The sequence below is a fragment of the Bipolaris oryzae genome (assembly GCF_000523455.1).
Source record: "Bipolaris oryzae ATCC 44560 unplaced genomic scaffold scaffold_2, whole genome shotgun sequence".
NCBI classification, from domain to species: domain Eukaryota; kingdom Fungi; phylum Ascomycota; class Dothideomycetes; order Pleosporales; family Pleosporaceae; genus Bipolaris; species Bipolaris oryzae.
Genome location: NW_006911278.1, coordinates 38,583 through 60,170, shown reverse-complemented (window position 1 = coordinate 60,170; position 21,588 = coordinate 38,583). Strand labels below are relative to the sequence as shown.

Sequence of the window (21,588 nt, the reverse complement as noted above, 5' to 3'; positions counted from 1 at the left end):
CATGTCCGTATCTGCAGGTGAGAAAAGCTTGAAGTGCGCCTTCCGTCCTGGGCGTCTTGGCTTCGCGCGACTGTGACGGCATCAGGGCAAGTGAGGATGGACTTGAACACCATCACGCGTGCATGTGGCTTGAAACATCACCATATCTTCCACCATACACAGCGCCACAGATGCAATCTATAACGGACGGCCTAACGTTACTGGGGGTCGTCAAAGCGTACGGTAAACGGTAGGGCTAACATACGGCGTGCCCTTTCCTCGCCTAATTCTCGGTGCTCGTGTGGCCACATCCTCCATGCAGTCGGTAGGCAGGCCGACTAAATTAGGGTGCAGCTCCACAACGGGAGAAATATCTGGCTGGTTCACCGTCTGCCCCGTCGTCTTGGAGAAGCTTATCTGTCGGTGTCGCCCGAAACAATCTTAACAGGCCGAGGTCCTTTGAGTCGGTCCCAGACGCCGGATAGAAGAAGGCGATGGCCATAATTATCATCCGCAATCGGCGCGGAAGTGGGTCGGAGTAGCAAATTTTCGCACAAGAATGTCATCTGGATGGTAACAGATTCCTGCACTATTGTGGTTCGATGTTTGGCCTGATGGGAGGATGAGCGGTTGGAACAATGGGTTGCCGCTCGCCTCCCCCAATCTGTACACATGTAAGCGGCGGCAAAGGTGGTGGGCGGCCTGGTGACAACATGCAGCAACTCTAGCCGCATACCGGCACAACCGACGAACCAAACCGAGCACATTTGTATTCATCCAATTTGCGGCATGTCGGCACGCCCTGTGGGATGTATGGGATGCCGGCCATTAGTTGGTGTGTCCAAAACACGAAGATGAGAACGTAAGATCGCCATGTTGGAGCGCCGCTTTCGGCAGGTGCTTGCAGCCATGCTAACACACTGGCGAATCGCTAACACGCATGCCGAGCGGCGGCGGAGCAGCTAAGCCGCCAAGGGAAGGCTTTGGCAAGCTTTGCACCGGAGCATGGCTTCTATTTGGTTAAGGGTAGAGCTATCAAGACGTTACATCGCCTTAGCAAATTGCTTGTGCGTGGTTACGCCCCACACCGCGACACCAAGAGGCGAAGAGCGACGCGGTCGGTTATAGTAGGACGAACTGTGGATATCGCGCATGCTGAACGAGGGGGTGGGTTAAATATGGAGGGCACCGTCTGTCTTCTGAACATGCTCTAGGTGGTTTCGGTCCCTTTCTCCCAGGTCACACTTGTTGCTCTTGCCCTGTCTTCCATTGACCTGGTCTTTGGTTGCGATTGAGCTTTGGAATCATGGCGTCCGCTCACGAAACTACCGCGTGAGTTTTACCAGAGTCACTGGATTTGACTCAACTAACCGTACCATAGCGCCGAGGCACTCCAGCACAACCAAGAGGTTGCTGACCACAAGCCCCATGTCTACGGTGCTACCATTAATGATTCCAATGTCGCCGGCGCTCATACTTCTCTCGAGAAGCCTCACGTTGACGGCTCCGACTCCGCTTCTATCATTGTTGAGGAAGATGGCATCGGTGGTGTCAAGCCTACCGCCGAGGATCTTGCTACCCTCCGCAAAGTCGGAGAACCCCTCCCCAAGAGCGCTTTCTTGGTTGCCATTGTCGAACTCTGCGAGCGCTTCACCTACTATGGCGCCTCTGGTATCTTCCAAAACTACATTGCTCGTCCTCGCAGTGGAGAGCAAGGTCGCGGTGCTCTGGGCATGGGACACCAGGGAGCCACTGGTCTTTCCACCTTCTTCCAGTTTTGGTGCTATGTCACTCCGATTCTTGGTGCCATCATCGCCGATCAATACCTCGGAAAGTACAACACGATTGTCATCTTCTGCTGCGTCTACATTGTCGGACTGATCATCCTTACCTGCACCTCTATCCCTGCTGCGCTCGATAGTGGTGCAGGCCTTGGAGGCTTCATCGTGTCCATTATTATCATCGGACTAGGAACTGGAGGTATCAAGTCCAACGTTGCGCCTTTGATTGCCGATCAGTACAAGCGAAGACAGATGGTCATTGGTCGCGATGACAAGACTGGTGAGCGTGTCATTATCGATCCTGCCATTACCATTCAGAGAATCTACATGATTTTCTACTGGTGCATTAACGCCGGATCTCTCTCGCTGCTTGCCACGCCTTACATGGAACGCGATATTGACTTCTGGCCCGCATACCTTTTGTGTCTTTGCGTCTTCTTCGTCGGCCTTCTTGTCCTCGTCCTTGGCCGCAAAGTCTACGTTGTCCGCCCTCCTCAGGGCTCCGTCATCACGAACGCGTTCCGCGTAATCTTCATGATGATCAAGAACCGCAACATGAACGCTCCCAAGCCCTCCTTCCAGGCTGGTCTCGGCAGGGACACAAGCCTCCGCTGGGACGACCACTTCGTCGAGGAAGTCAAGCGTGCCCTTGTCGCTTGCCAGGTCTTTGCGTTCTACCCAATCTACTGGGTCATCTACGGTAACTTCTCCACCAACTTCGTCACCCAGGCCGGTCAAATGCGCAGCCACGGCATTCCCAACGATTTGATGCAGAACTTTGATCCCATTGCCATCATCGTCTTCCTACCTCTGGTTGACCAAATCCTTATGCCCACCCTCCGCAAATACAAGATCCGCTTCCCGCCGATCAACCGTATTGTCACTGGTTTCTGGATCGCTGCTTTGGCTATGGTTTACGCCTGCGTTATCCAATATTACATCTACCAAGCCGGTCCCTGCTACGGCAAGCCTACCCTTTGCGATGCCGATCTCGTGGACGGTGTACACCAGGGAAACAACATTCACATTGCAGCCCAGACTGGTGCCTACATTCTCATCGGTCTCTCCGAGATTTTCGCCTCAGTCACTGGTCTCGAGTACGCTTACACCAAAGCGCCCCCTGGCATGAAGTCATTTGTTCAGTCCATGTACCTCCTTACCAACGCTTTCGGTTCTGCCATTTCCGAGGCGCTAAACCCGCTCCTATACGATCCCGCCATCATGTGGGTGTTTGCTGGTCTCGCCATCGCTGCCCTCATTGCAGGTGCCTTGATTTGGATCATCTTCCACCACCTCAACGACATTGAAGACGAGATGAACCAGCTTGACCAGGATGTGGACAAGGACCCGGCCATGCGCAAGAACAGTGTAAACGGTCAGCACACAATAGATATCGATGAAAAGGCATAGGTGGCCTCAGGAGATGGAGTAATGTTAGCATGATGATAATATGTTGTTTAGATAGTAGCTATGATACCAAAGATGAATACCGATCTTTTTATTTCGAAACTGCCAGTTGCTGACGACGTTTCTGAGATGAACATGGATTGCCGTGTGGCTGATAGAATTAGGGTAGTCCTTGTAAGCAATAAGGTTGGAGCTGAATGGGTTGATCCGTATTACGTGAAGTGGCTTGAGTTACTTATTGAGTCACAGAATAACATGTGGGGCCTTGGGTATCTAGACATGTCATACCTACACGCTCCATGCGTAGAGAACCAAACGTAGACTGAAACAAAGGATACAGTCGATGGGTAGGGCAGGGTGGAGTAGCCCTGTCGCCAAGATGTTAACCGAGCCATGGCGCGTATCCGCGAACCCATGTCACTGCAGGTCGAGCAACAGATCCACTTCTTTCTTTTACTACTTCAACTCATGCTTCTGGACAAATGAATAGCATATGAGCCTTTCGGGTAGTGCGTTTTTCTTTTCGGGTTGTTGCTATACTTATGAATGCTTACGCAGGCGAGCCTTGACCCCACCCAACTAAGCTTCGGAATTCGATAAATCAGCATCTGGCTAGCTTCCTTTGGCGTGCCGTTTTCCTTTCGGCCCAGCCCCTGTTTCCTGGCCCTCTCGTGTTTGCCGCAACCAGTCTGCAGCGCTGGGAGGTCCAATTCACTAGCCCCTTGGTCCGTATTTTTGCCCGTTTGGATGCCGTGTGTCAAACGTATCCCATATATTAGGCGTAGTAACACGAGGGAGGGGGGAGGGGGGGAGGAGGTCTCCGTACTTTACCGCTGACGCTGCTATTTCCAGTTCATAATCACCCACCCCTTTCAGCCCTGTCTGTCCCTTGCACATCTGTCATATATCGACCTCTCTACCCCAGCGCGCATCCACTCTTTTCTTTCTACACTACATATTCGGCCTTGCAATAGACTGCACCTGCGCCACAATATCAGACTCAACAACAGCCACATCTTGCCGTGTCGCCAACCGCAGCCATGACTACCTCCATGTCTACTACCTCAGCGCCAAGCACAACCTATACCTATTCCTACACCACATTCACCAATGCGTCACCCGAGCCCTTCACAACACCAACGGCCATACCCTCAATGTTCCCATGGGGCGGTCTGCCATCCAGCGCCTGCCCCGTCCCATCCAACGCCCCCTCGTCCAATCCCGACGTGCCCTACGTCCGCCCCGACGGCAAACTCGGCAGCTGCGTAATCAGCAACGTGGAATCCGTCAACGACCACTCCTTCTGGGACATGTACGACTGCTGCAAGACGGGCAAGATGACCGCTACCGGCGCCACCTTACCCTGCACCTCTATCTGCTATGCAAGCGAACAGCGCAGTTTCCTGGAGATTGGAGAGTGTCTGAGTAAGAGGAACAAGATTGTTGTGTGCAGTTCGCCCGAGGATCAGAGAGGCGAGCCCAAGAGTGAGAGTTCGGGAGCGAGTCAGAGTAGAAGTAGTGCGAGCGCTACCAAGGCGGATACGACGCTTGTCAGTGCAAGACCTACGGCGACGACGGCTCAGAGCGCGGCGAATGCGGTTGCGGGTGGGCAGGGTGCGGCGTCCAAGGCTGGGTTGGTGGTGTTTGGCTTCATGGCATTGTCGTCTGCTGTGGGCATGCTGCTGTAATCGTAGCGATTAATCGATTGAGTGGTGCATTTTCTAATACATGGTTCAATGTATATAATATCAATTCCATCATGGTTGGTTTAGTAAGGGGGGTTCAAATTCCGTCTCTATCTCACTACTCGACTTAATTTTCTCGGCTTAATTTTTGTACAAAAACACCTAAGAAATTGAAGGGGGTTTGACATTGTTCTTTGCTTCACCTCCATGTCTTCATCTCATGCACATGAATACAGTACCAGGACGGAAAAGCCATCCTCATCTTCTAATATACATGTCCACCTGCCGCCAGTCTGCAGCATCACCCCTATCGTTCTTTGACAACGCGTGAAAACACAGCGTTTCAACTCCGTCAATCTCGACAATCTTGACACAAGGTCGGTTCGCCTTGGCGCATTGGTCACAAACCCTCATCGCCTTCCTCCACTCGGATTTGTCTTTTCCTCCACCTACTACGTAGGTCAAAATACATGAGTGCTCTTCTGCAGGATAGCTTTCCCATTGTTCCACCTCAACGGCGTCATGCGAGAAGAAGTTGTAGAATCGTAAAAGGAGGGCCGACGCAAGATGCTCGTCCACCTCGGATTGTTTCCTCCATCTAGGCTCTTGCCCTCTGTCCTCTATGGGCACCGAAGCATTCGATATGTAACGGGCCCCCTTGGAGGTCATCTGACTTGTGCCTATTGATTCTGGTGTTACCCCTGGTGGCACCATGTGTGAAGATGTCCCCATGGAAGGTGATTGGTCTGGCGAGATGGTACCCTCGCTTTCTGTATGACTACTACACGCCTGTAGCAAAGGAGTCGGGCGACCTGTCCGGATCTGCCCAGGTTGAAAAAATCCCCCTTGGGATCCTAATTGTCTCGAGCTATCGCTCTCATTGAATGTTTCCTCGCAAGCTGTCGCGCTCTTTTCATAGCCCTCTTAGGCCTGTAGCTCTGTAGTATTCCCCATCAGGGACGGACTATATGGCCTCATTTGGCCTGAATAGAAGACTGGCGACCCCGAGATGTTGGAGGTGGTATCGAGGTTGGAACGTCCAGATAACTGGAGCGGACGATTGAAGTCCAAGGCATCCCCGAATATAGAGGAGTGACGTCCATCGAATGGAGAAGGAGACGATGTCATAGTCGACTGCGGTGCATACGAAAGAGCGCTTGGCGGAAATGGCTGAACAGACTGACTTGGGCTTGTTACCAAGTGATTGTCATCATGTTGAGAAGTGTCAGGCCGTGCTGCCCTAGTCGGACTAGAAACTCGCGGCAGCGGCAACTCACTACCAACGCATGTTAGCTGGCGCTGCGAGCCCAAGCCTCTCGTAGAAGTGACTTACTCTCTAGGTCTGAACAAGACGTGTCCAACAGGCATTGACGGCGCTCTTTCATTCCGCTCCCGCTGGATATGTTCCAAGTAGTCAGTCACATCGGCGAACAACTGCTTCGCCACGGTATCGTCCTTATCATATATTGGGTTCACAATACGTTGACGCTGACGCGCTTCTGTATACTCCCGACAAGATTTCGCCCATTTCCTATGTTCTTTGTCACCCTCCTCGTTCGCTTTCAAGTTGTCTTTGACACTCTGTACGAGTTTGTTCAGAGGCGCAAAGCTCTCTCGGAATCGTCGAGTGACGTCATCTAACTTCTCTCTGAGCTTCTCTCGCTCTTCGCGGAACACATTGAGCTCCTCCCAGGGGAGGTTTCGTTCGTCTTCATCCATGATTGCTGTGGATGGCTGTGGTGGATGGTTGTAGTGACGGAACGAGACTGGCTTTTGCTATTATATACGCACGGACTGTGTGTTTGTTGCTTCTCACTCCTCACTAGGAAGAGGTTCGAACAATATGGAATCGATGAGGCCAAATCAGTGAAAGTGAAAGCTAGCGAAGGAAGGTATCGATAATCTGCTGATGCGTGGTGATCTTTGCAGCGTTGTTCTAAGGGCGGCCTGAAGCTAATGATACAGATATATGATCAAGAATTTTGGGTTGAGGATATCTTACTTTCCATTCCTGTATATTCAGAATGTAGAGGGGTATCCAGGGATGATACTAGTACCTGACTGTATTCCATGGGGGCCAAGGTCGAGCAGACCTTACTGTATATGTGAAAGGTGCTTCATGGCTTCTTCGTCGCACCGTATACAGAGGAAAGTACCCTTAGTCTTGTCCAGCTATCTAAGGATATTGTAGACTATCCTGGCTTAGTGTGATCCGAAAAAGGGACAGAGTTGGAACTATATATACTCCCGGCCCTCCATAGTACTCACCAAGACAATGTTGTCCATTGTAGGCGTAGAGGAACTGCTCTTGACCTTGCATAGCACTTAGTATGAACAAGAGATACTGCCGTTCATCTTGATACCCTAACAATATTGGTAGTTACACTGGCTCTTTGTGGGCGTGCATTGCATGAGGAATACAGCCAGGATTGTGGTGCATGGCGAAGACATCAGTGAGAAGTCTGCTGAATATGTCGTCGGAACTGGGCTGGCGTTGCACGACCAGATGAAAGCACTGAAAGTGTCGTAACCGATCATCATGCATGAAGAACTTTCCGGGTGGTTATTTCCATTACTGCTAGTCCTGACGTCAGAGCCAGACTGACGGAAAGTGCGTAGGGTGGTGCTCAAGCGATGCCTGAGGCCCAGCACTCTCACTCTATCGGCGAGTATGTGACCCCACAACTGGTAATTACCTGAACAGAGGATCCCCGTAAGTTTTTGGTCAAGCATCGTAATGAGTTGGTCATCACTGCTTATGCATCATAGAATAGTTGTTCAAGTCAAAATGTGCAAAGTTTGCCATTTTGTTTTCAGCAGGATACGAATGGAAGAATGTCTACTATGCAGTAGATAGTAAGCAGATCAACTGAGCACCAACGTTTATTGGAATTTTCAATTTCATTTTCCAGCAAGAGGGACAGAAGAGACGTTGCCAAATGAATCTGCAGCTTCGTAACCCACCTCTGTGCCCACCAGAACAACCAGGAGATAAAACCCTCAGTGAACATGACGAGGCCCATGCATTCTGTATCCAGGCTACAAAGCCCTACATATTCACAGACAACATCTGAAAGCAACATGGGGAACGCGCTGAGCCACATAGCAAGCTTGAATTTGCTATTACTGTTTAGACACGAAGTAAATTTCCTATTACCTTATACTCCATTGAGCACACTCTGCACACCGACAGTTCCCACATCATCTCTCCTAGCAATGAAACCCTTCAATTCCTGCGCATCCTGTCCACCTGCAGCCCTCAAACGATCTCTGAGTGCCTCTGGCCCAATAATAAACAATGTGCTAACATCTGTCAAAACATCCATAGCACCAGGCTCCAGCTCATCGCCCGTCGGCCATGCTCGCACCAATTCAACATACTGGTTCATATCCTTCGATACGCTGAGACCACCGACTTGTGAAATGGAGAATTTCAGTAGGTGAGCTAAGACGAGGGAGCGGAGACCACGCGCTAGCTCAGCAAGGAAGAGCGAGAGGTTGCGACCGGATAGGGCGGAGGTGGCCTGAGATGCAACACGTGCAAGGAACGCAGAGACCTCACGGCATGCTTGGGTCTCGCTTGTTACCATAAGGTCTTCCTCCTTTGGCCGAAAGTCTGTTTTCTTTTGTTGGGCAAGGCATTTGCTAACCCAATTCAGTGAGGCGGTTATTGTGAGATTAAGGATATTGGAGAGTTTCGCCTCAAGTGTGGCCATTGTCTGATTAATAGACTTTTCAATCTCGCGACGAATGGTAAGGTTGGGTGTGCATAAAGGCAGGAGGATTGTAGTAGTGGTTTGTTGTAGGAGATGCAGCATTGTGGTAATGGTGTGCAGAGAGGGGAGGTGGGTGAGATCTGGTAGTGTCTTGGAGTTTTCCTGCGATGCGGCGTGATCTTGTGCACTACATTGACGTTAGTTGACATGCTAAATCGGGATAGAGACGATACTTACGCGTCCAGGGCCGTCTCCAAATACATTTCGCCCATCTGCCTCAGGAGCAAATTAAGCAGTATTTGCACGTCCTTTGGTGTCTCGTTGCCAGGTGACAGCTCCAGTCCACGTCCGACACCTTCTGCTAGCCACTTGAGCATTCGCTTGGCTACTGGTAGTGACAGCCGACCATCCTCATCAGTGACCTCGATATCCTTCTTCTCTTGCTGGTCTTCTTTCAGTCCAGCGATACGGAGGAGAGTAGCTTTCTGACTAGCTGGTAGCTCGGTGCTTTCCAGACGCTCCATGTACTTGTCACGAGCAGATGCAGCCAGCTCCTTGCCTCTTTGCGCGAGCGAACCAAAGTATGAGGTAGGCATCTTGCTTCGTCGCGAGTGGTAGATGGTAAATTTGAGAAGCAACGAAGAGTACAGCTCCTCAAGGTTCTTCTTCTCTCGTTCAATGTACTTCTCACCGATAAAGTATGAGGAAAATAATTCCTCGAGTTGTTGGTCAAGTGTAGCCGCAACCGCTGACGTAGCAGGTTCAGGATGCTCTGTTAAACCGTGTGTCTTGAGGTCTTCCACGAGTTGAGTAATGTAACTTCTTGAAGCCTGTAGCGAACGCAGGAAAGCAAGTGACGAAAGATCTCCAGCTTTGTCGAGCACCATCTCGAGCCTGGACTGAATAGACTGCTGGAAGATGCGTTCGAGAAACTTGATAAGGACTTCTTCGTAGTATGGAAACGCTCGCTTGATAATGGTGGATTCTTCTTGGACGACAATCTTGACTTCATCAATCAAAGACTGAAGCGTCGGTTCCACGCCAGGCGGTTCGGCATCAGGATCTTGGAGGCGATCCCATGTCTCTAAATCTGTACCAAGATCCTCACCGCTCAACTGCATGCGGTCAATGAAGAATGAATGTTGGTTGACATAAGTTCCAATAACACTTGCACCGTCATTGAAACCCTTGAGAGCGATAGCACAGTCACGCATCCCAGGGTAGTTGGGACGCGCGTAGCATTCCTGGAACTTGCTGAGAAGATCCTGCTCCAAGTTCTCGAGGAACTTCTCAATGACCTCCTTGGTGTTGTGCCTCGGCTGGTGTGTCGTCCTGCGTTTCATCCCGTTCGGTACATCGCCGTTGACTCGTTGACTGCCGTCTGGATCAAGGCGTGTGCTAATGCGCAGAAGCTGGCGCGCGATTTCCGCACATCGTACGATATCTCCGTTCTTCCGTTGGTCTTCAAGAATCATGAGTTCGCCTCGTTCGCTGACCTCTTGCCAGCACTCAATCAGGAACTTTGCGTCTAGAGCCCTCTTCCGTTGGCGATCAAGCTCTTCGAGCCGCTCTCCTATGCGCATGGCAACGTTGCCACCCGTATCTGATCCCCCATCATCGTTTCCGTTCAGCGAGTTGTCCAGCCTCTGAAATCTATCCATGGCCTGTTCCAGCCGCCTCCCTAAGGACTCGACATTCTGGTTGTGTTGGAGTTCTGCCCGCCGGACGGCTCCAGAGAGATCTGTCTCCTTCTCCTCAAGGTCCTCGGATAGACTGTTGAGGCTTCTCAGGGCATGTTCAAAGGTTCGGATAAGTGGTTTTGGGTCGAACGTCTGCTGCCCGCCAGCGCCTCCGGATCGTCGTGTCGCAGGTACAGCGGCCTGGGAAAGGTCTTCGATAAAATCCTTGACTAGAAAGTCTTTGCTCTGCGTGAGTCAGCACGGGAAAGACCAAAGAGTTGGGCGGCAGCTTACGGCGAACTTCTCTAGGGTGAATTGCGGTATGCGTATAGAGGTCCTCGAGGTCTGGTGGGTGAGTATAGAAGCGCCATCGGAGCTGACGCGTTGCATGATTGTGAGCAAGGCACAGGCCGGAGTTCAAGGACTAGGTATCATTCAAGTGGTATGTAAAGCAGGTGTGTGTATCGTTGCTACCCAGCGAGCCAATGCCGCCTGGACTGGCTTTGGGCTGAGGTTGCTGGTACTGTCGCAAAGCATCAAGCTGCACAGGGCTGCCACCAGATCATGCCTTGGTATGGTGCATGCGGTGTTCGTGAGAAAGCATTCCCGGTCCAGGGTGTATGTGCACCTGGTAGTAGAAGGGACGAGTGAAGTCGCGACTGTGGCTTGTCGCACCCCACGCCTCGGTCCCTGGCGCATTGCAGAAGCGCCCGCCGAATCAAACCACGGGCAACCCCATGCGCTATGATGCCATTGCACCCTTCGGCTGTTGTACACAGATGCCTAAATTAGAGCTGCGATTGTTGAACAGCCTCACATCTCTTGCGAAAGCTTCCGCGTAATAGCGCCACTGCGCAGGGCGGAGCACGGCAACATGCGCGTATACGCCTTGGCTTACGCTCGGAAGAGACGGCGCCACACGTATGCATATGCACCAGCCTCACAGGGATATTTCATGTATCTTACATCTGCCCACCCCCCGACCATGGCCAGCTAACGCGCGCATTGACTCTTCTTTTTTATACTTATCAGCTTCTATTCTGATTTCACGTGTGTAGCCATCGACGGTTTGGCTCGTCGTGTACCCCTTTGCTCAGCACGTCGTCCGCAATGGCTGCTGTCACCGGTCTATCATCCAAACAGGAGTCGGCTTTCCGGCGCAAGGAGCTTTCTGCCCAGGAACGCGAGGAACTGCTCAAGCCTTTTCTTCCTACCGACATTTCAGATAGTGATACACAGGCGCAGAAGAAGAAGGCCCTCCGTGAACGCCGCCAACGCGCATCCCAGCAACATCACCGCAAACCCCTCGTCGGTCCGGTCAAAGCACTACTCCACCTCACCATCTACCATATCGTCGCTCTACTCTTCAGCATCTTCTTCCGCTTTCGACGCGCCTACCGGCTTGTACGGGGAAAAGTCATCTCACTCTTGAAATATCATCATCGCACACCAGAGTTCATAGCGCACGACGTAAAGAACCTGGAGAAACTACCAAAGCACCTGAGTGTGATTGTAGAATACCAAGAGGACGATGGAAGTCAGGGAAATGCTGGGCTGGAAGGTCTCGTAAACGACGTCTGCGAGATAGCGGCTTGGGCAGCAAGTGCTGGAATTCCGTTTCTCAGCATCTACGAGCGAACTGGTAAGCTAGCAAAATCTACAAACACATGTAGAAAACGTCTGTTCAAGTGCTAACAGCGAGATAGGCGTCCTCAAGAACTACCTGCCCCAAACCCACGCCAGTATCTGGAGCACACTCGAAGCATACTTTGGCCCAAAACGCAAGCCCACCCTCTCTCTCCGCGCTCCACATCTGAGCTCCTACTCACCACCGGACACGCCCCCTCAGCTGGCTGAGCCAAATGATCCAAACCTCAAGGAAGAACGCCAGCACCTCACTGTACTCCTCTTGTCGGAACACGACGGCCGAGATACCATTGTCGATTTGACTCGCACCCTGGCTGAAATGGCGCAAAAGGGTGACGTGCGACAAGAGCAGATCAACATGGATTTGATCGATGCACAGCTAAACGACCACGTATCCAGCGAGCCAGATCTGCTTATCCTGTTCAGTCCAACGGTTCAATTGAAGGGCTACCCACCATGGCAGCTGAGGTTGACCGAGATATTGTAAGTTAACTCGCTTGTTGCTTTTTTTGTGAGACCCAGCACTAACAATTCCTCACAGTCACTTGCCAGACAACAAGGGTGTCAACTATCAAGTCTTCCTCCGAGCCCTGTACAATTTCGCTAAGGTCGAGATGCGTCTTGGAAGGTAGCGGGCGGATATGGTTTTCGAGTCTCTTCATGCATAATAGAATACCCAATTTGATTATTTCCACACTTGATCATGTCGTTTGCCATCTTGCACTCAAAATAGACCACAAAAGTCGTCAAAAGCATTATTCACAACTCATATCACACAGCTTGTACAAAAGAACATATGTGGAGGTATCTCGAATCTGATGGATGGTAATCTACACCATATCCTCATGCTCGCCGTCGTCTTTTTGTGTACGTCATAGCCATCGAGAGTAAATGCACCTAACACCTGTATTCGTTGTAGGTCGTCAAGTACATTGTCCGCCCCACTAAAGAACCCATGCAACCATAACCCAGTCGTTTACTTGAGAGGAATGAAACGGGAAGAGTGAGTGGCACCAATACCGGGCCTTCCGTGCTTGACTGGCCTGTATGAAATGGAGAACTCTGCGAGGTAGTGGCCGACCATCTCGGGCTTGATTTCGACCTGGTTGAACTCCTTTCCGGAGTAGACACCGATAACGCTGCCAATCATCTCGGGGACAACGATCATGTCACGGAGGTGGGTCTTGACGAGGTCGGGCTTCTCGTTGGGGCGGGCCTCCTCTGCGCCATGTTAGCCATCTTCTCCTGTCCATCAAACCAACTGTGTTCCTTACGCTTGGACTTCCTAAGCTTCTTGATGAGACCCATAGGCTTACGCTTGAGACCGCGGTTGAACCTGCGGCGGGCGCGGGCATGAACGAGGTCACGGAGCTCCTCAGAGCCGAGGTCGAGGAGCCTGCATCGCAATCAGAATACCGCTATCATTTATGTCGATCTCCAGCGTGGGGGAGTGTCGAAGGAATCGGAAACGTACTGGTCAAGGTCGACACCGCGGTAAGAGAACTTGCGGAACGCCCTCTTGGCCTTGAGGGCTGTTCATCTCGTTAGCCATGCTCTGCCATCAATATGCCCATATGTCGCTGCGAATGCGGGAGAGAGGCTAGGGAATGGGACAGGAATGCGTACCAGCTGCGGCCTCGGGATCGTAGTCAGCGTCAGCCATGTTTGCGGTTGTCGAAGTAGCTGATGGGGGGAACTTCGTTAGGTCGTGGGTTGTCGGTCGTTCAATTATCGATGGGCAAAGGGAATTTCGAGGTGTTGCCTGCCTCGCTTAAGCGAGCCGTTAGCGTGCCACTACGTCCATGCGCAGCTGGACCAACACCAACATCACTATGTTCACACTTGCAACGAATAGTAAACCTTAGCTGAATTGTCGCGTAATTTTGCGAGGCAGTGTTGTGTACCGATCATGCAAACAAGATCTTGCTCCTCAAAGGTAGATTACAATCAGTGCTGCAGCTTTCATTGAAGATCAAAACTCTCAACTGGGCCGAAAGTAACTGCCCAAGATTACTACAGCAGCCAGGCCATTGACTTCGAGCACTATGATGTTCATATGCTAATCCATTTGTAGAATTGAACACCTGAATAGTCACCAAGTACACCTTCTGCTCTCACTCTCAACATGTATGCACCAGTGTAAGGTGCACAGACACATAGTCACACTGAAGGAAGTCACAACATCGATATAATTGAGGGTGCATGGCTTCATTATGGGTATCTCAGCAGACAGCTATGAAAGCATTGCCGCACAATCTTTCTCCATATCCCATCCATCGCGCGCTCGACACGCCCCAAATGCTCGGACTCGTTGCGCATGATTCTCGTGATTTTTGAGAAATTGGCCGGATCATACATCGTAAACAGAGATGGATTGGCGACACGCTTAGTCGAAGAGACCGAAACCCATGTCCTCGTCGGACTCCTCCTTCTCCTCCTCCTTGGCGGCGGGAGCCTCCTCGGCGGCGGCGGCACCGCCAGCGGCAGCACCACCAGCGGCGGCAGCAGCGCCACCACCGGAGCCACCAGAGGGAACGGAAGCGAGCTTCTCGGATCCAGAGGCGATGAGCTCGTTGATGTCCTTGCCCTCAAGCTCGGAGATCAGCTTGTTGAGGCGCTCGTCATCAGCCTCGATACCAACGGCGCTGAGGACAGACTAAATTTCATTAGAATCCGGATTGAAAAAAGACCTCTGGAAACCATCATACCTTGACATCTTCGGCGGAAGGCGAGGTGTTACCACCAAGGCCGAGGAGGAGGTACGCAGCGAGGTGCTTCATTGTGATGGTAAATTGGTGGTTTCGGTGGAAAGGAACAGGAGTTCAATCGATTTAACCTGCTTCTGTCAGTATTGTGTCGTTGGGCGCAAACAACAGTAAGTACGTACCGCTTGTGGCCGGAGACTGAATCTACAAGTTCTCGCTGTGGTTGTCGAAAAGAAAAAGTTCCTGGTCCTAGAATATTGACTCAAGGTGGGATCTCGCTACCCAAGCCATTCCACAGTCGGACTAGCGCGCGATGACCGTATCATCACGTGAAGGCTGACTAGGCGCAAAGCCAAGGTATAAAACAGGCCCGTCTGCGCCGTCGCTGTCCGTTCATTCTCTGGCCGTCCATTCTAATCCACCGGTCCCGTGTACCTCGCCTTCTCTCTGCGCGCGCGACCACCCTCCGCCGACTATCACTACCGGCGATTTTTACTAGGAAAGCATGTACAACTTGCCCTCCAATCGAATCGACGAGCGGTAACACTGAGTCAAACGCTTATCAGTTGCCTACCATGAGCGTGAGCTGCAACAGACCGCCCGCGACATCTCCCGTGTGCTGACCGTGTCTTCCAGTCACTCAAAGACATCATGTCGATAATCGACCCGAGCGCGAGGTCCGCAGCAACAGCATCAAAGCAAGGTCCGCTTGGCAGTGCCCCTAAACCAGCGCCGCGACCGGTTGGAGGGGCGAACGGCGCACCCCAAGCACCGCAGTTGAAGCGAAAGGCATCGGGTCCCGTTGAGAATGGACAGGCAAAGGTGCAGAGGAAAGAGGCGGTTGGTGGAATAGCACAGGCAAATGGCGCGGTTCGTGCCACGTCGTCACCTGCCACGTCGAGACCTTCTTCATCTACGCCTACCACCTCCGTCCCTTACCGCGGAACCGCTGCGCCCTCGTCTTCGAAAACAGCAAACCCACCTATCCGAAAGCCTCTACAGTCATCAAACGTACCCGCTGCTACAACCAAGGCCCCGGCGCCTGCTCCCAAGCCTGCTCCGGCAGCCGCCGGCCCCGCCCCCGCCTCGAATGCCGCACCCAAGAAAGGATATCTGGCCATGCTCCAGAAGGCCAAAGAGAAGGATGCCAGCAAACCTGTGGCACCACCGATCAAACATGAGCCTACAAAAATCTTAACGCGGAAGGAGCGACTGGCGCTCAAGGCAGAAGCAGGAGTAAAAGGCAAGAAGCCTGTCGCTGGACTACCGTCAAAGCCTGCGGATCCCAAGGTGGATCCCTCCAAAGAGAAGAAGAAAGTCGAAGTAGGTTATCAAGGCACTGCACGGCCGGCTCGTAAGCCTGTTGAAGTTGGCTACAAAGGCACCGCTCGTCCCTCTAGTGCACCTGTAACGTCGAGTCGCAACGGCACGCCAGCTGTAAAACCAAAACCCAATCCAGCCAAGGGTCGCTATGACGGATATGCAGATTGGGATGACCTCGACGACATGGAAGATGATGAAGAAGAGGACTATGACTCCGACGGTTCTTCGGCTATGGAGGGAGGCATATGGGATGTGGAAGAGGAAGAGCAGTTGGCACTTAAGGCTGCCAAGAAGGAGGATGCTGAAGCTTTGGCAGAAGAGAATAGACTCAAGAAAGAGAAAGAGGAACGAAAGAAGAGGCTAGCAGCAATGGCAGCCAAAGCAAAAAGAAAATATTAAGGATCTTCGGCGTTACGGTTCACGATTCCACGGCATGGGGGCGTTTTACCTGCATTGTTGCGATTGCATAGCCATGGAGCGGATCTCTTTTACCATGGCGCATTCACGATTGTTACATACCCCGAACAACGATCCTGTCTTCATAGTACGTGGCTCAGATGAAGAGACTACACATAGTTTATATTTGCAAGCGATAACAGTTGGTAATACAACAACCTGCAGTTTCAGTTCGATATCACATCCCATCTGCAAGTGCTCTTAGTGCTTATTAATAGTCTTCGAATGGCCGTTTCTCCTTGCTTTACGGCTCCCACGTTGTGACGCATCAACCTTAATGGGTTCAAACGCTTCCGTCGTCAATCACATCCACGCGATTGTCCTTGGAAGCAGAACTATGTGCCAGCGCAGGCACAAACGGCGCTTGTTCACAATTGACCACAGGGTAGTATCAAACAATACATCATGGATTCTTGCCAAACACTTGGATTCATACTTCTAGCCTGTTCAAAGCTTCCAGCATCCGTAACACCAAATCATTTTTCCCCAGAGCCGTAGAAATGAAAACACTCTGTCAGAGACTAGCGCATCCATTCCGGCGTCCTACCCACTATTATACGATTGCAGCGCCTCCTCTTACGCCTGAACAGCTTCAGAGGCAACAGGAGAAGGAGAAGCAAAGAACACTGGACAAGATCGAAAATGATCTGGACGATGGGCGGGTAGGACCAAGAGCTAGCAATTCTACAGACAGTCTTCCTGTGATCATTGACAGAGGTCCATACAGGGGGTGTTTATATCCAAAAGATCAACTGTATTTCAACAGTGTCATGCTAGCAGCGGATTCCGAGCCAAGATATATTGGCCCACCCGATGGAGAGCTGAGGCAAGAGATTCACAGGACCCCAACTCAGCGTCCAAATGGCAGCGATGATAAAGGTCCCTCTACACAACCCGTGCCTAGCGAATGGATGGCCGCTTTGAGGAATGCAAAGGGCCCGAAAGAATGCAAGGGGCAAAATAGCATCAATCTCCCACCAGCGCGTGATAAGCCCTCAAGTAACATGCAATCGCCCCCGAGGCCGCCATCGCCGCCTCGAGGACCGATCACACCCGGCACACAGGATTGGGACAGATTCATGGACTTCCCTTTAGATAATCCTTACCACATATATCCTGATGATGACCGTAAGCAGTCTGATGAGGATCTCGCCGCTTCGAGCGCCCCGGTCTTATCAGAATCAACAGCTGTGACCGGATCACAGGTCCCTTTACGATTCCATAACATCTATGTTCGTTCAGAACCTCAATTGGGATGTCCTGTACCGCCGATCCCGACAAGCACCCCAATAAAATCGCTCGATACCCCATCGATCCAAGCTGGACCGACGCAATCACTGGCATGGAAACCAGCATTGAAGAGTATTCTGTCCCATGAGGGAGTCGACCCTGCGACAAGAGCTTCGGTTAGGGAAAGGGCGAAGCGTAGCTCCACCATTGGAGGATCAGAACACCAAGAGATGACTCTTATCCCTGCGGACGTCGGTCTTGTGCCAAATTTCAGCTACCCAATCGCTGCAAGTGCATTTTATGACCGCATTGATGCGGTACAGATACCTCATGCACGATTGCCTCAGGAAAAAGAGCTGCGATACGAAGAGCGGCTGCCAAATGGTACTCGCTCTGAGCATCATAGTCATGCAAGCTCAAATGGCACACTCTATCGTGACCCATCGCCTTCAAACTGGCTTTTACGAGGAGGGCAGGGTAGAGGTCATGTTGCATTGACGAATGGTGTTCCGCCAGGGTACTACCCACCGTCAAGCTCTAGTAGCTTCAGTGACACTGCCCCTGACCCTCGCCCGCGTTCTCCGTTTCCTCCCAATCTAGTACCGGAACAGGTATCTGCGTTGCTACGTTCCCTCCTCACATCGCCAGAACTAGCGCTGCACTACCAGATAGTCCATGAGACAGCGCCCGTAAGTACCTCATCTCAATCTGAGTTCGAGACACACGCACGTCTTATTAAGAAACTCACTACCACCATCTATGGGCTCCAAGACTGTATCGCCGGACTAGAGGACAATCTCGTACCGCAACTCAGCACATATCTCCAGCAAAAAGACCGCGAGATCGATGATCTGGATGTCGAAATATTGCGGCTCAGAAACGAAATTACTGAGCTGGGGCGAACCGTGGACTTCAACACCAGGATTCTGACCCAATGCCGAAACCGCGAATGGGAGGTCTGGCATACATTACTTGACATTCAACAAAAGCGCGAAGAAAGGCGTAATTCTCTCTCACGCGTCTTCTCCAGAGCAAGATCGGGTACGGTGCAGCATCCTGAGGTGGCTACCCCTATTGCACCGCAACCCAGTGCAACTCAGACCGGGCCTGCCGGAAATACGGACAAGGGTGTTCTCAAGAAAAAGGATCTCGATTCTCTCCTACTCATGGCAAAGCAGAATGTTGAAATAATTGACGAGGACATGAAAGAAATGGCGGAGATGGTGCAAGCGTATCTGACGAGGAAAAGGAATGCTGAAAAAAAAGAGGAGGAGAAGGAGTAAACACAAGAGCGTGGTAAGGGCTTTTGATGGGCTGGTGGAATGAAGATCACTATATAACTATGTTTCATAGTATGAAGGAAGATTGAGATGCCCCTTCGCCTGTACATAATAATAGTGCCCACTAAAAAATTGAATGTCAAAACTTTTAGCAGTTTGGAGGGAGTCATAGATAGACGGAGCATCACAGTGGCCAAGTTTGCGAGTAACTTGGGGCTACATTGGGATGAAGGCATTTCTGTCACCTCGAGTGATCCCGAGGATATTCAAGCCAATGTCGATTAAAGAGACGTGTCGGCAATGATGTTAAGCCATGTACGACAAATCAGCTTCATGCTAAAGCTTCAAGGCGGAGATATAGAGCCGTTATCTTCGGCAATAGTCGAAGCCATGACAGCAGCGCCGCTTACTCGACGCTTTCACGGTGAAAGACCCTTAAAGCTTGGCGTCAAGCAGACGCACAAGGAAGGCAATAAACAGTTTTCTCTCCCCTCTCTTCTTATCACACACCCTACCCACCACACACCACACTGTCTCAGCATGGTGAAAGACCATCAACTCGGAGCGCTCCTCACGTCCTACGACATAAAAAACTCCTCTGATAAAGAGGACGAGATTCATGATAATGTTCACGAGGCCAGCACCAAGCTTACGCAAGCACGAGCTGCTCAACGACAGTGGTCAAAGGACCGAGAAGAAATCTTGAAAGGGATGAAGAAACTGGATACCCTGGTCAGAGAGAACAAGCTCGTCCGGCAAATAATCGAGAAGGCAACTGCTGATGGAAGACGAGAAGCCGAAGGCAAGTAACGCCCACAGAAAGCATGACTCGCGCTGGCGTTCTCACAGATGCTACAAACGTTGTGATTACTAGGCTCGAAGCAGAGCGTGACCTTCTAAGCGACAATGAAGCGAGGCTGCAAGCCGTCATCAATAACCTCAAAGATCAAGTGAACACTTGGGAGGAGAATCACATTGATTGCCAAGAACAAGCAGACCGAATTACGCATCTCGAAGAAGAGCTAGGTCAATGGAAATGCCGATGGGAAGGTCACCAAGACTGCGACAACATTATTGCCTGTTTAAGGCGTCAGTTAGATGAGCATAAGAAATGCTCGGGAACACTTGAAAGTGCCCAAAAACAGCTTGAAGACCATCGAAACTGTGGACAAACAATCGAACAGCTCCAGCAAGAGTCGGCGAGATTAGAGACGGAATGTTGTAAAAGTGCTGCGACGATCAAAGGGCTTGGAAAAAAGCGTGACAGAGGCAACGAATTCGAAGCAACGGCCAAAACATTGCAGGAGAAGTGTGAGGCTCAACAAGCGGTAATAACTACACTGCGGAAGCAGGCTGAAGTCTTCAAGACAACTATCGAAACATTGAAGAAGGACTACAAAGTACGCAAAGCAGAAAACAATGTGCTGCAAAAACAGCGTACGGCTCATGAGACGACCGTTGAGACGCTGCAGCAAGAACGTCAGGGACACGTAGGTAAGATGAATGATCTCAGGGCTCAACTTGCGGGACCGAATCTATATCGTAGATGTGAAGAAAACATCACTTTTCTGGAAAAACAACTCGAGCTTCAACAAAGTGCTATGGGGCAAGAAGCGCCACCGGAACCTGTCATGGCTAAGAACATGGCGCTGAAGAACGCTATCAAGCAGGTCGACAAAGACGTAGTGTCCCTGTGCAATAACTTGCGTAATCTCATGGCCTCTTTCAAAAGGCCTGAAGAAATCAAGGAGAAGTACCTCCAGTTGGGACGCGTCATATCTAATTGGCGACAAGGCAACATCATGAGGCAGACCGAAACCAACAATTTGCCGGTGTCACTTGAAAATTTGATTAAGGAAGCTCTGATTAGCTACGACATTATTTCCACATATCATATGCGAATGACCGACATACTTAGAACAGAGATGGAGAAGATAAAGATGTATGAGCAGATCATGCAAAGTCTACAAAAAAGGCATGACATGCTTAGGCAGGACTTCTCGACGCTGCTTGGAAAGGCCGAGGAGGAGAAAGACTGTGCAAGAACACGAGAGTCTAAACTCTGGGAGATGATTGAGCTGAGGAATGATATGATTCAGCTGAGAGAAGAGATTATTATTCGCCTGCTCGAATGTCTGTTTCATACTCCCTGATGAGTATGGGAATTACAAAACCACTAGGTTGTTTGATGATGATGAGAATTCGCACCGAGCGACTACTACTTGTGTATAATAGCAAATGAACTTTCTTCTTCGTACTTCTAGCCCTGAACTCTGAAATGATTCCAAACAATTGCAGTAAGAACGTGATGCGTGACTTCCTGTTTAACCCCATGGGTGGGCTAGCGCCAAAAAGGGGGGCTAGTTACGTCTCCACGTTTGTACACAGTTCAGTACACTTAACCCACTTTACCTCCATACTCCAAAATCAATCCCATCGTTACGAAGAGATATCTGCAGACGTGCAATTGCTCAAGGCCAAAGTATATTTTTCTCACACAATCTGCATGGAGCGATACTGACATACAGGTATTAAATGGCCTTAGATTTCCAATAGGGAAACCATCTCCCATGACCCCAAAACAACTCTTCATTTGTTTCTCTCTCTCTCAGCTCTCAGATCACAAAAAATCTCTAGTCGCCTGACCAGAATTACAGCGCCATCACTTTTCTTCATCAAATCAGCCATGCCAAACACAGC

At 50.9% G+C, this 21,588-nt stretch overlaps 11 protein-coding genes across 11 annotated transcripts; 6 read left to right on the top strand and 5 right to left on the bottom strand.

Moving 5' to 3' along the window:
• Positions 1 to 1,285: 1,285 nt before the first annotated feature.
• COCMIDRAFT_31772 (uncharacterized protein) lies at positions 1,286 to 3,170 on the top strand (the record flags this gene model as incomplete). Its single annotated transcript, XM_007684345.1, has 2 exons — positions 1,286 to 1,311; positions 1,361 to 3,170. 2 exons carry the CDS (start codon positions 1,286 to 1,288, stop codon positions 3,168 to 3,170), a joined length of 1,836 nt encoding a protein of 611 aa, XP_007682535.1.
• A 1,028-nt stretch (positions 3,171 to 4,198) lies between these two features.
• On the top strand, positions 4,199 to 4,855 carry COCMIDRAFT_80639 (uncharacterized protein; the record flags this gene model as incomplete). Its single annotated transcript, XM_007684383.1, has 1 exon — positions 4,199 to 4,855. A coding segment is annotated over one exon (657 nt), but the record flags the coding sequence as incomplete, so codon positions are not given.
• Positions 4,856 to 5,110: 255 nt separating this feature from the next.
• Positions 5,111 to 6,571, bottom strand: COCMIDRAFT_21591 (uncharacterized protein; the record flags this gene model as incomplete). Its single annotated transcript, XM_007684317.1, has 3 exons — positions 5,111 to 5,775; positions 5,818 to 6,128; positions 6,186 to 6,571. 3 exons carry the CDS (start codon positions 6,569 to 6,571, stop codon positions 5,111 to 5,113), a joined length of 1,362 nt encoding a protein of 453 aa, XP_007682507.1.
• A 1,123-nt stretch (positions 6,572 to 7,694) lies between these two features.
• COCMIDRAFT_80738 (uncharacterized protein) lies at positions 7,695 to 7,898 on the bottom strand (the record flags this gene model as incomplete). Its single annotated transcript, XM_007684382.1, has 1 exon — positions 7,695 to 7,898. A coding segment is annotated over one exon (204 nt), but the record flags the coding sequence as incomplete, so codon positions are not given.
• A 112-nt stretch (positions 7,899 to 8,010) lies between these two features.
• COCMIDRAFT_31770 (uncharacterized protein) lies at positions 8,011 to 10,637 on the bottom strand (the record flags this gene model as incomplete). Its single annotated transcript, XM_007684344.1, has 3 exons — positions 8,011 to 8,755; positions 8,806 to 10,493; positions 10,542 to 10,637. 3 exons carry the CDS (start codon positions 10,635 to 10,637, stop codon positions 8,011 to 8,013), a joined length of 2,529 nt encoding a protein of 842 aa, XP_007682534.1.
• Positions 10,638 to 11,357: 720 nt separating this feature from the next.
• Positions 11,358 to 12,526, top strand: COCMIDRAFT_80717 (uncharacterized protein; the record flags this gene model as incomplete). The annotated part of the gene is made up of 3 exons (XM_007684381.1): positions 11,358 to 11,889; positions 11,954 to 12,377; positions 12,436 to 12,526. 3 exons carry the CDS (start codon positions 11,358 to 11,360, stop codon positions 12,524 to 12,526), a joined length of 1,047 nt encoding a protein of 348 aa, XP_007682571.1.
• Positions 12,527 to 12,870: 344 nt separating this feature from the next.
• Positions 12,871 to 13,557, bottom strand: COCMIDRAFT_418 (uncharacterized protein; the record flags this gene model as incomplete). The annotated part of the gene is made up of 4 exons (XM_007684292.1): positions 12,871 to 13,115; positions 13,169 to 13,290; positions 13,369 to 13,426; positions 13,521 to 13,557. The coding sequence occupies 4 exons, from the start codon at positions 13,555 to 13,557 to the stop codon at positions 12,871 to 12,873; spliced, it is 462 nt and encodes a 153-aa protein (XP_007682482.1).
• A 723-nt stretch (positions 13,558 to 14,280) lies between these two features.
• On the bottom strand, positions 14,281 to 14,674 carry COCMIDRAFT_80697 (uncharacterized protein; the record flags this gene model as incomplete). Its single annotated transcript, XM_007684380.1, has 2 exons — positions 14,281 to 14,550; positions 14,603 to 14,674. 2 exons carry the CDS (start codon positions 14,672 to 14,674, stop codon positions 14,281 to 14,283), a joined length of 342 nt encoding a protein of 113 aa, XP_007682570.1.
• A 461-nt stretch (positions 14,675 to 15,135) lies between these two features.
• On the top strand, positions 15,136 to 16,321 carry COCMIDRAFT_80678 (uncharacterized protein; the record flags this gene model as incomplete). The annotated part of the gene is made up of 2 exons (XM_007684379.1): positions 15,136 to 15,180; positions 15,236 to 16,321. Coding segments are annotated over 2 exons (1,131 nt in total), but the record flags the coding sequence as incomplete, so codon positions are not given.
• Positions 16,322 to 16,878: 557 nt separating this feature from the next.
• COCMIDRAFT_80781 (uncharacterized protein) lies at positions 16,879 to 18,891 on the top strand (the record flags this gene model as incomplete). Its single annotated transcript, XM_007684378.1, has 1 exon — positions 16,879 to 18,891. One exon carries the CDS (start codon positions 16,879 to 16,881, stop codon positions 18,889 to 18,891), a length of 2,013 nt encoding a protein of 670 aa, XP_007682568.1.
• An 821-nt stretch (positions 18,892 to 19,712) lies between these two features.
• Positions 19,713 to 21,533, top strand: COCMIDRAFT_21584 (uncharacterized protein; the record flags this gene model as incomplete). The annotated part of the gene is made up of 3 exons (XM_007684316.1): positions 19,713 to 21,021; positions 21,153 to 21,370; positions 21,417 to 21,533. The coding sequence occupies 3 exons, from the start codon at positions 19,713 to 19,715 to the stop codon at positions 21,531 to 21,533; spliced, it is 1,644 nt and encodes a 547-aa protein (XP_007682506.1).
• Positions 21,534 to 21,588: the final 55 nt, after the last annotated feature.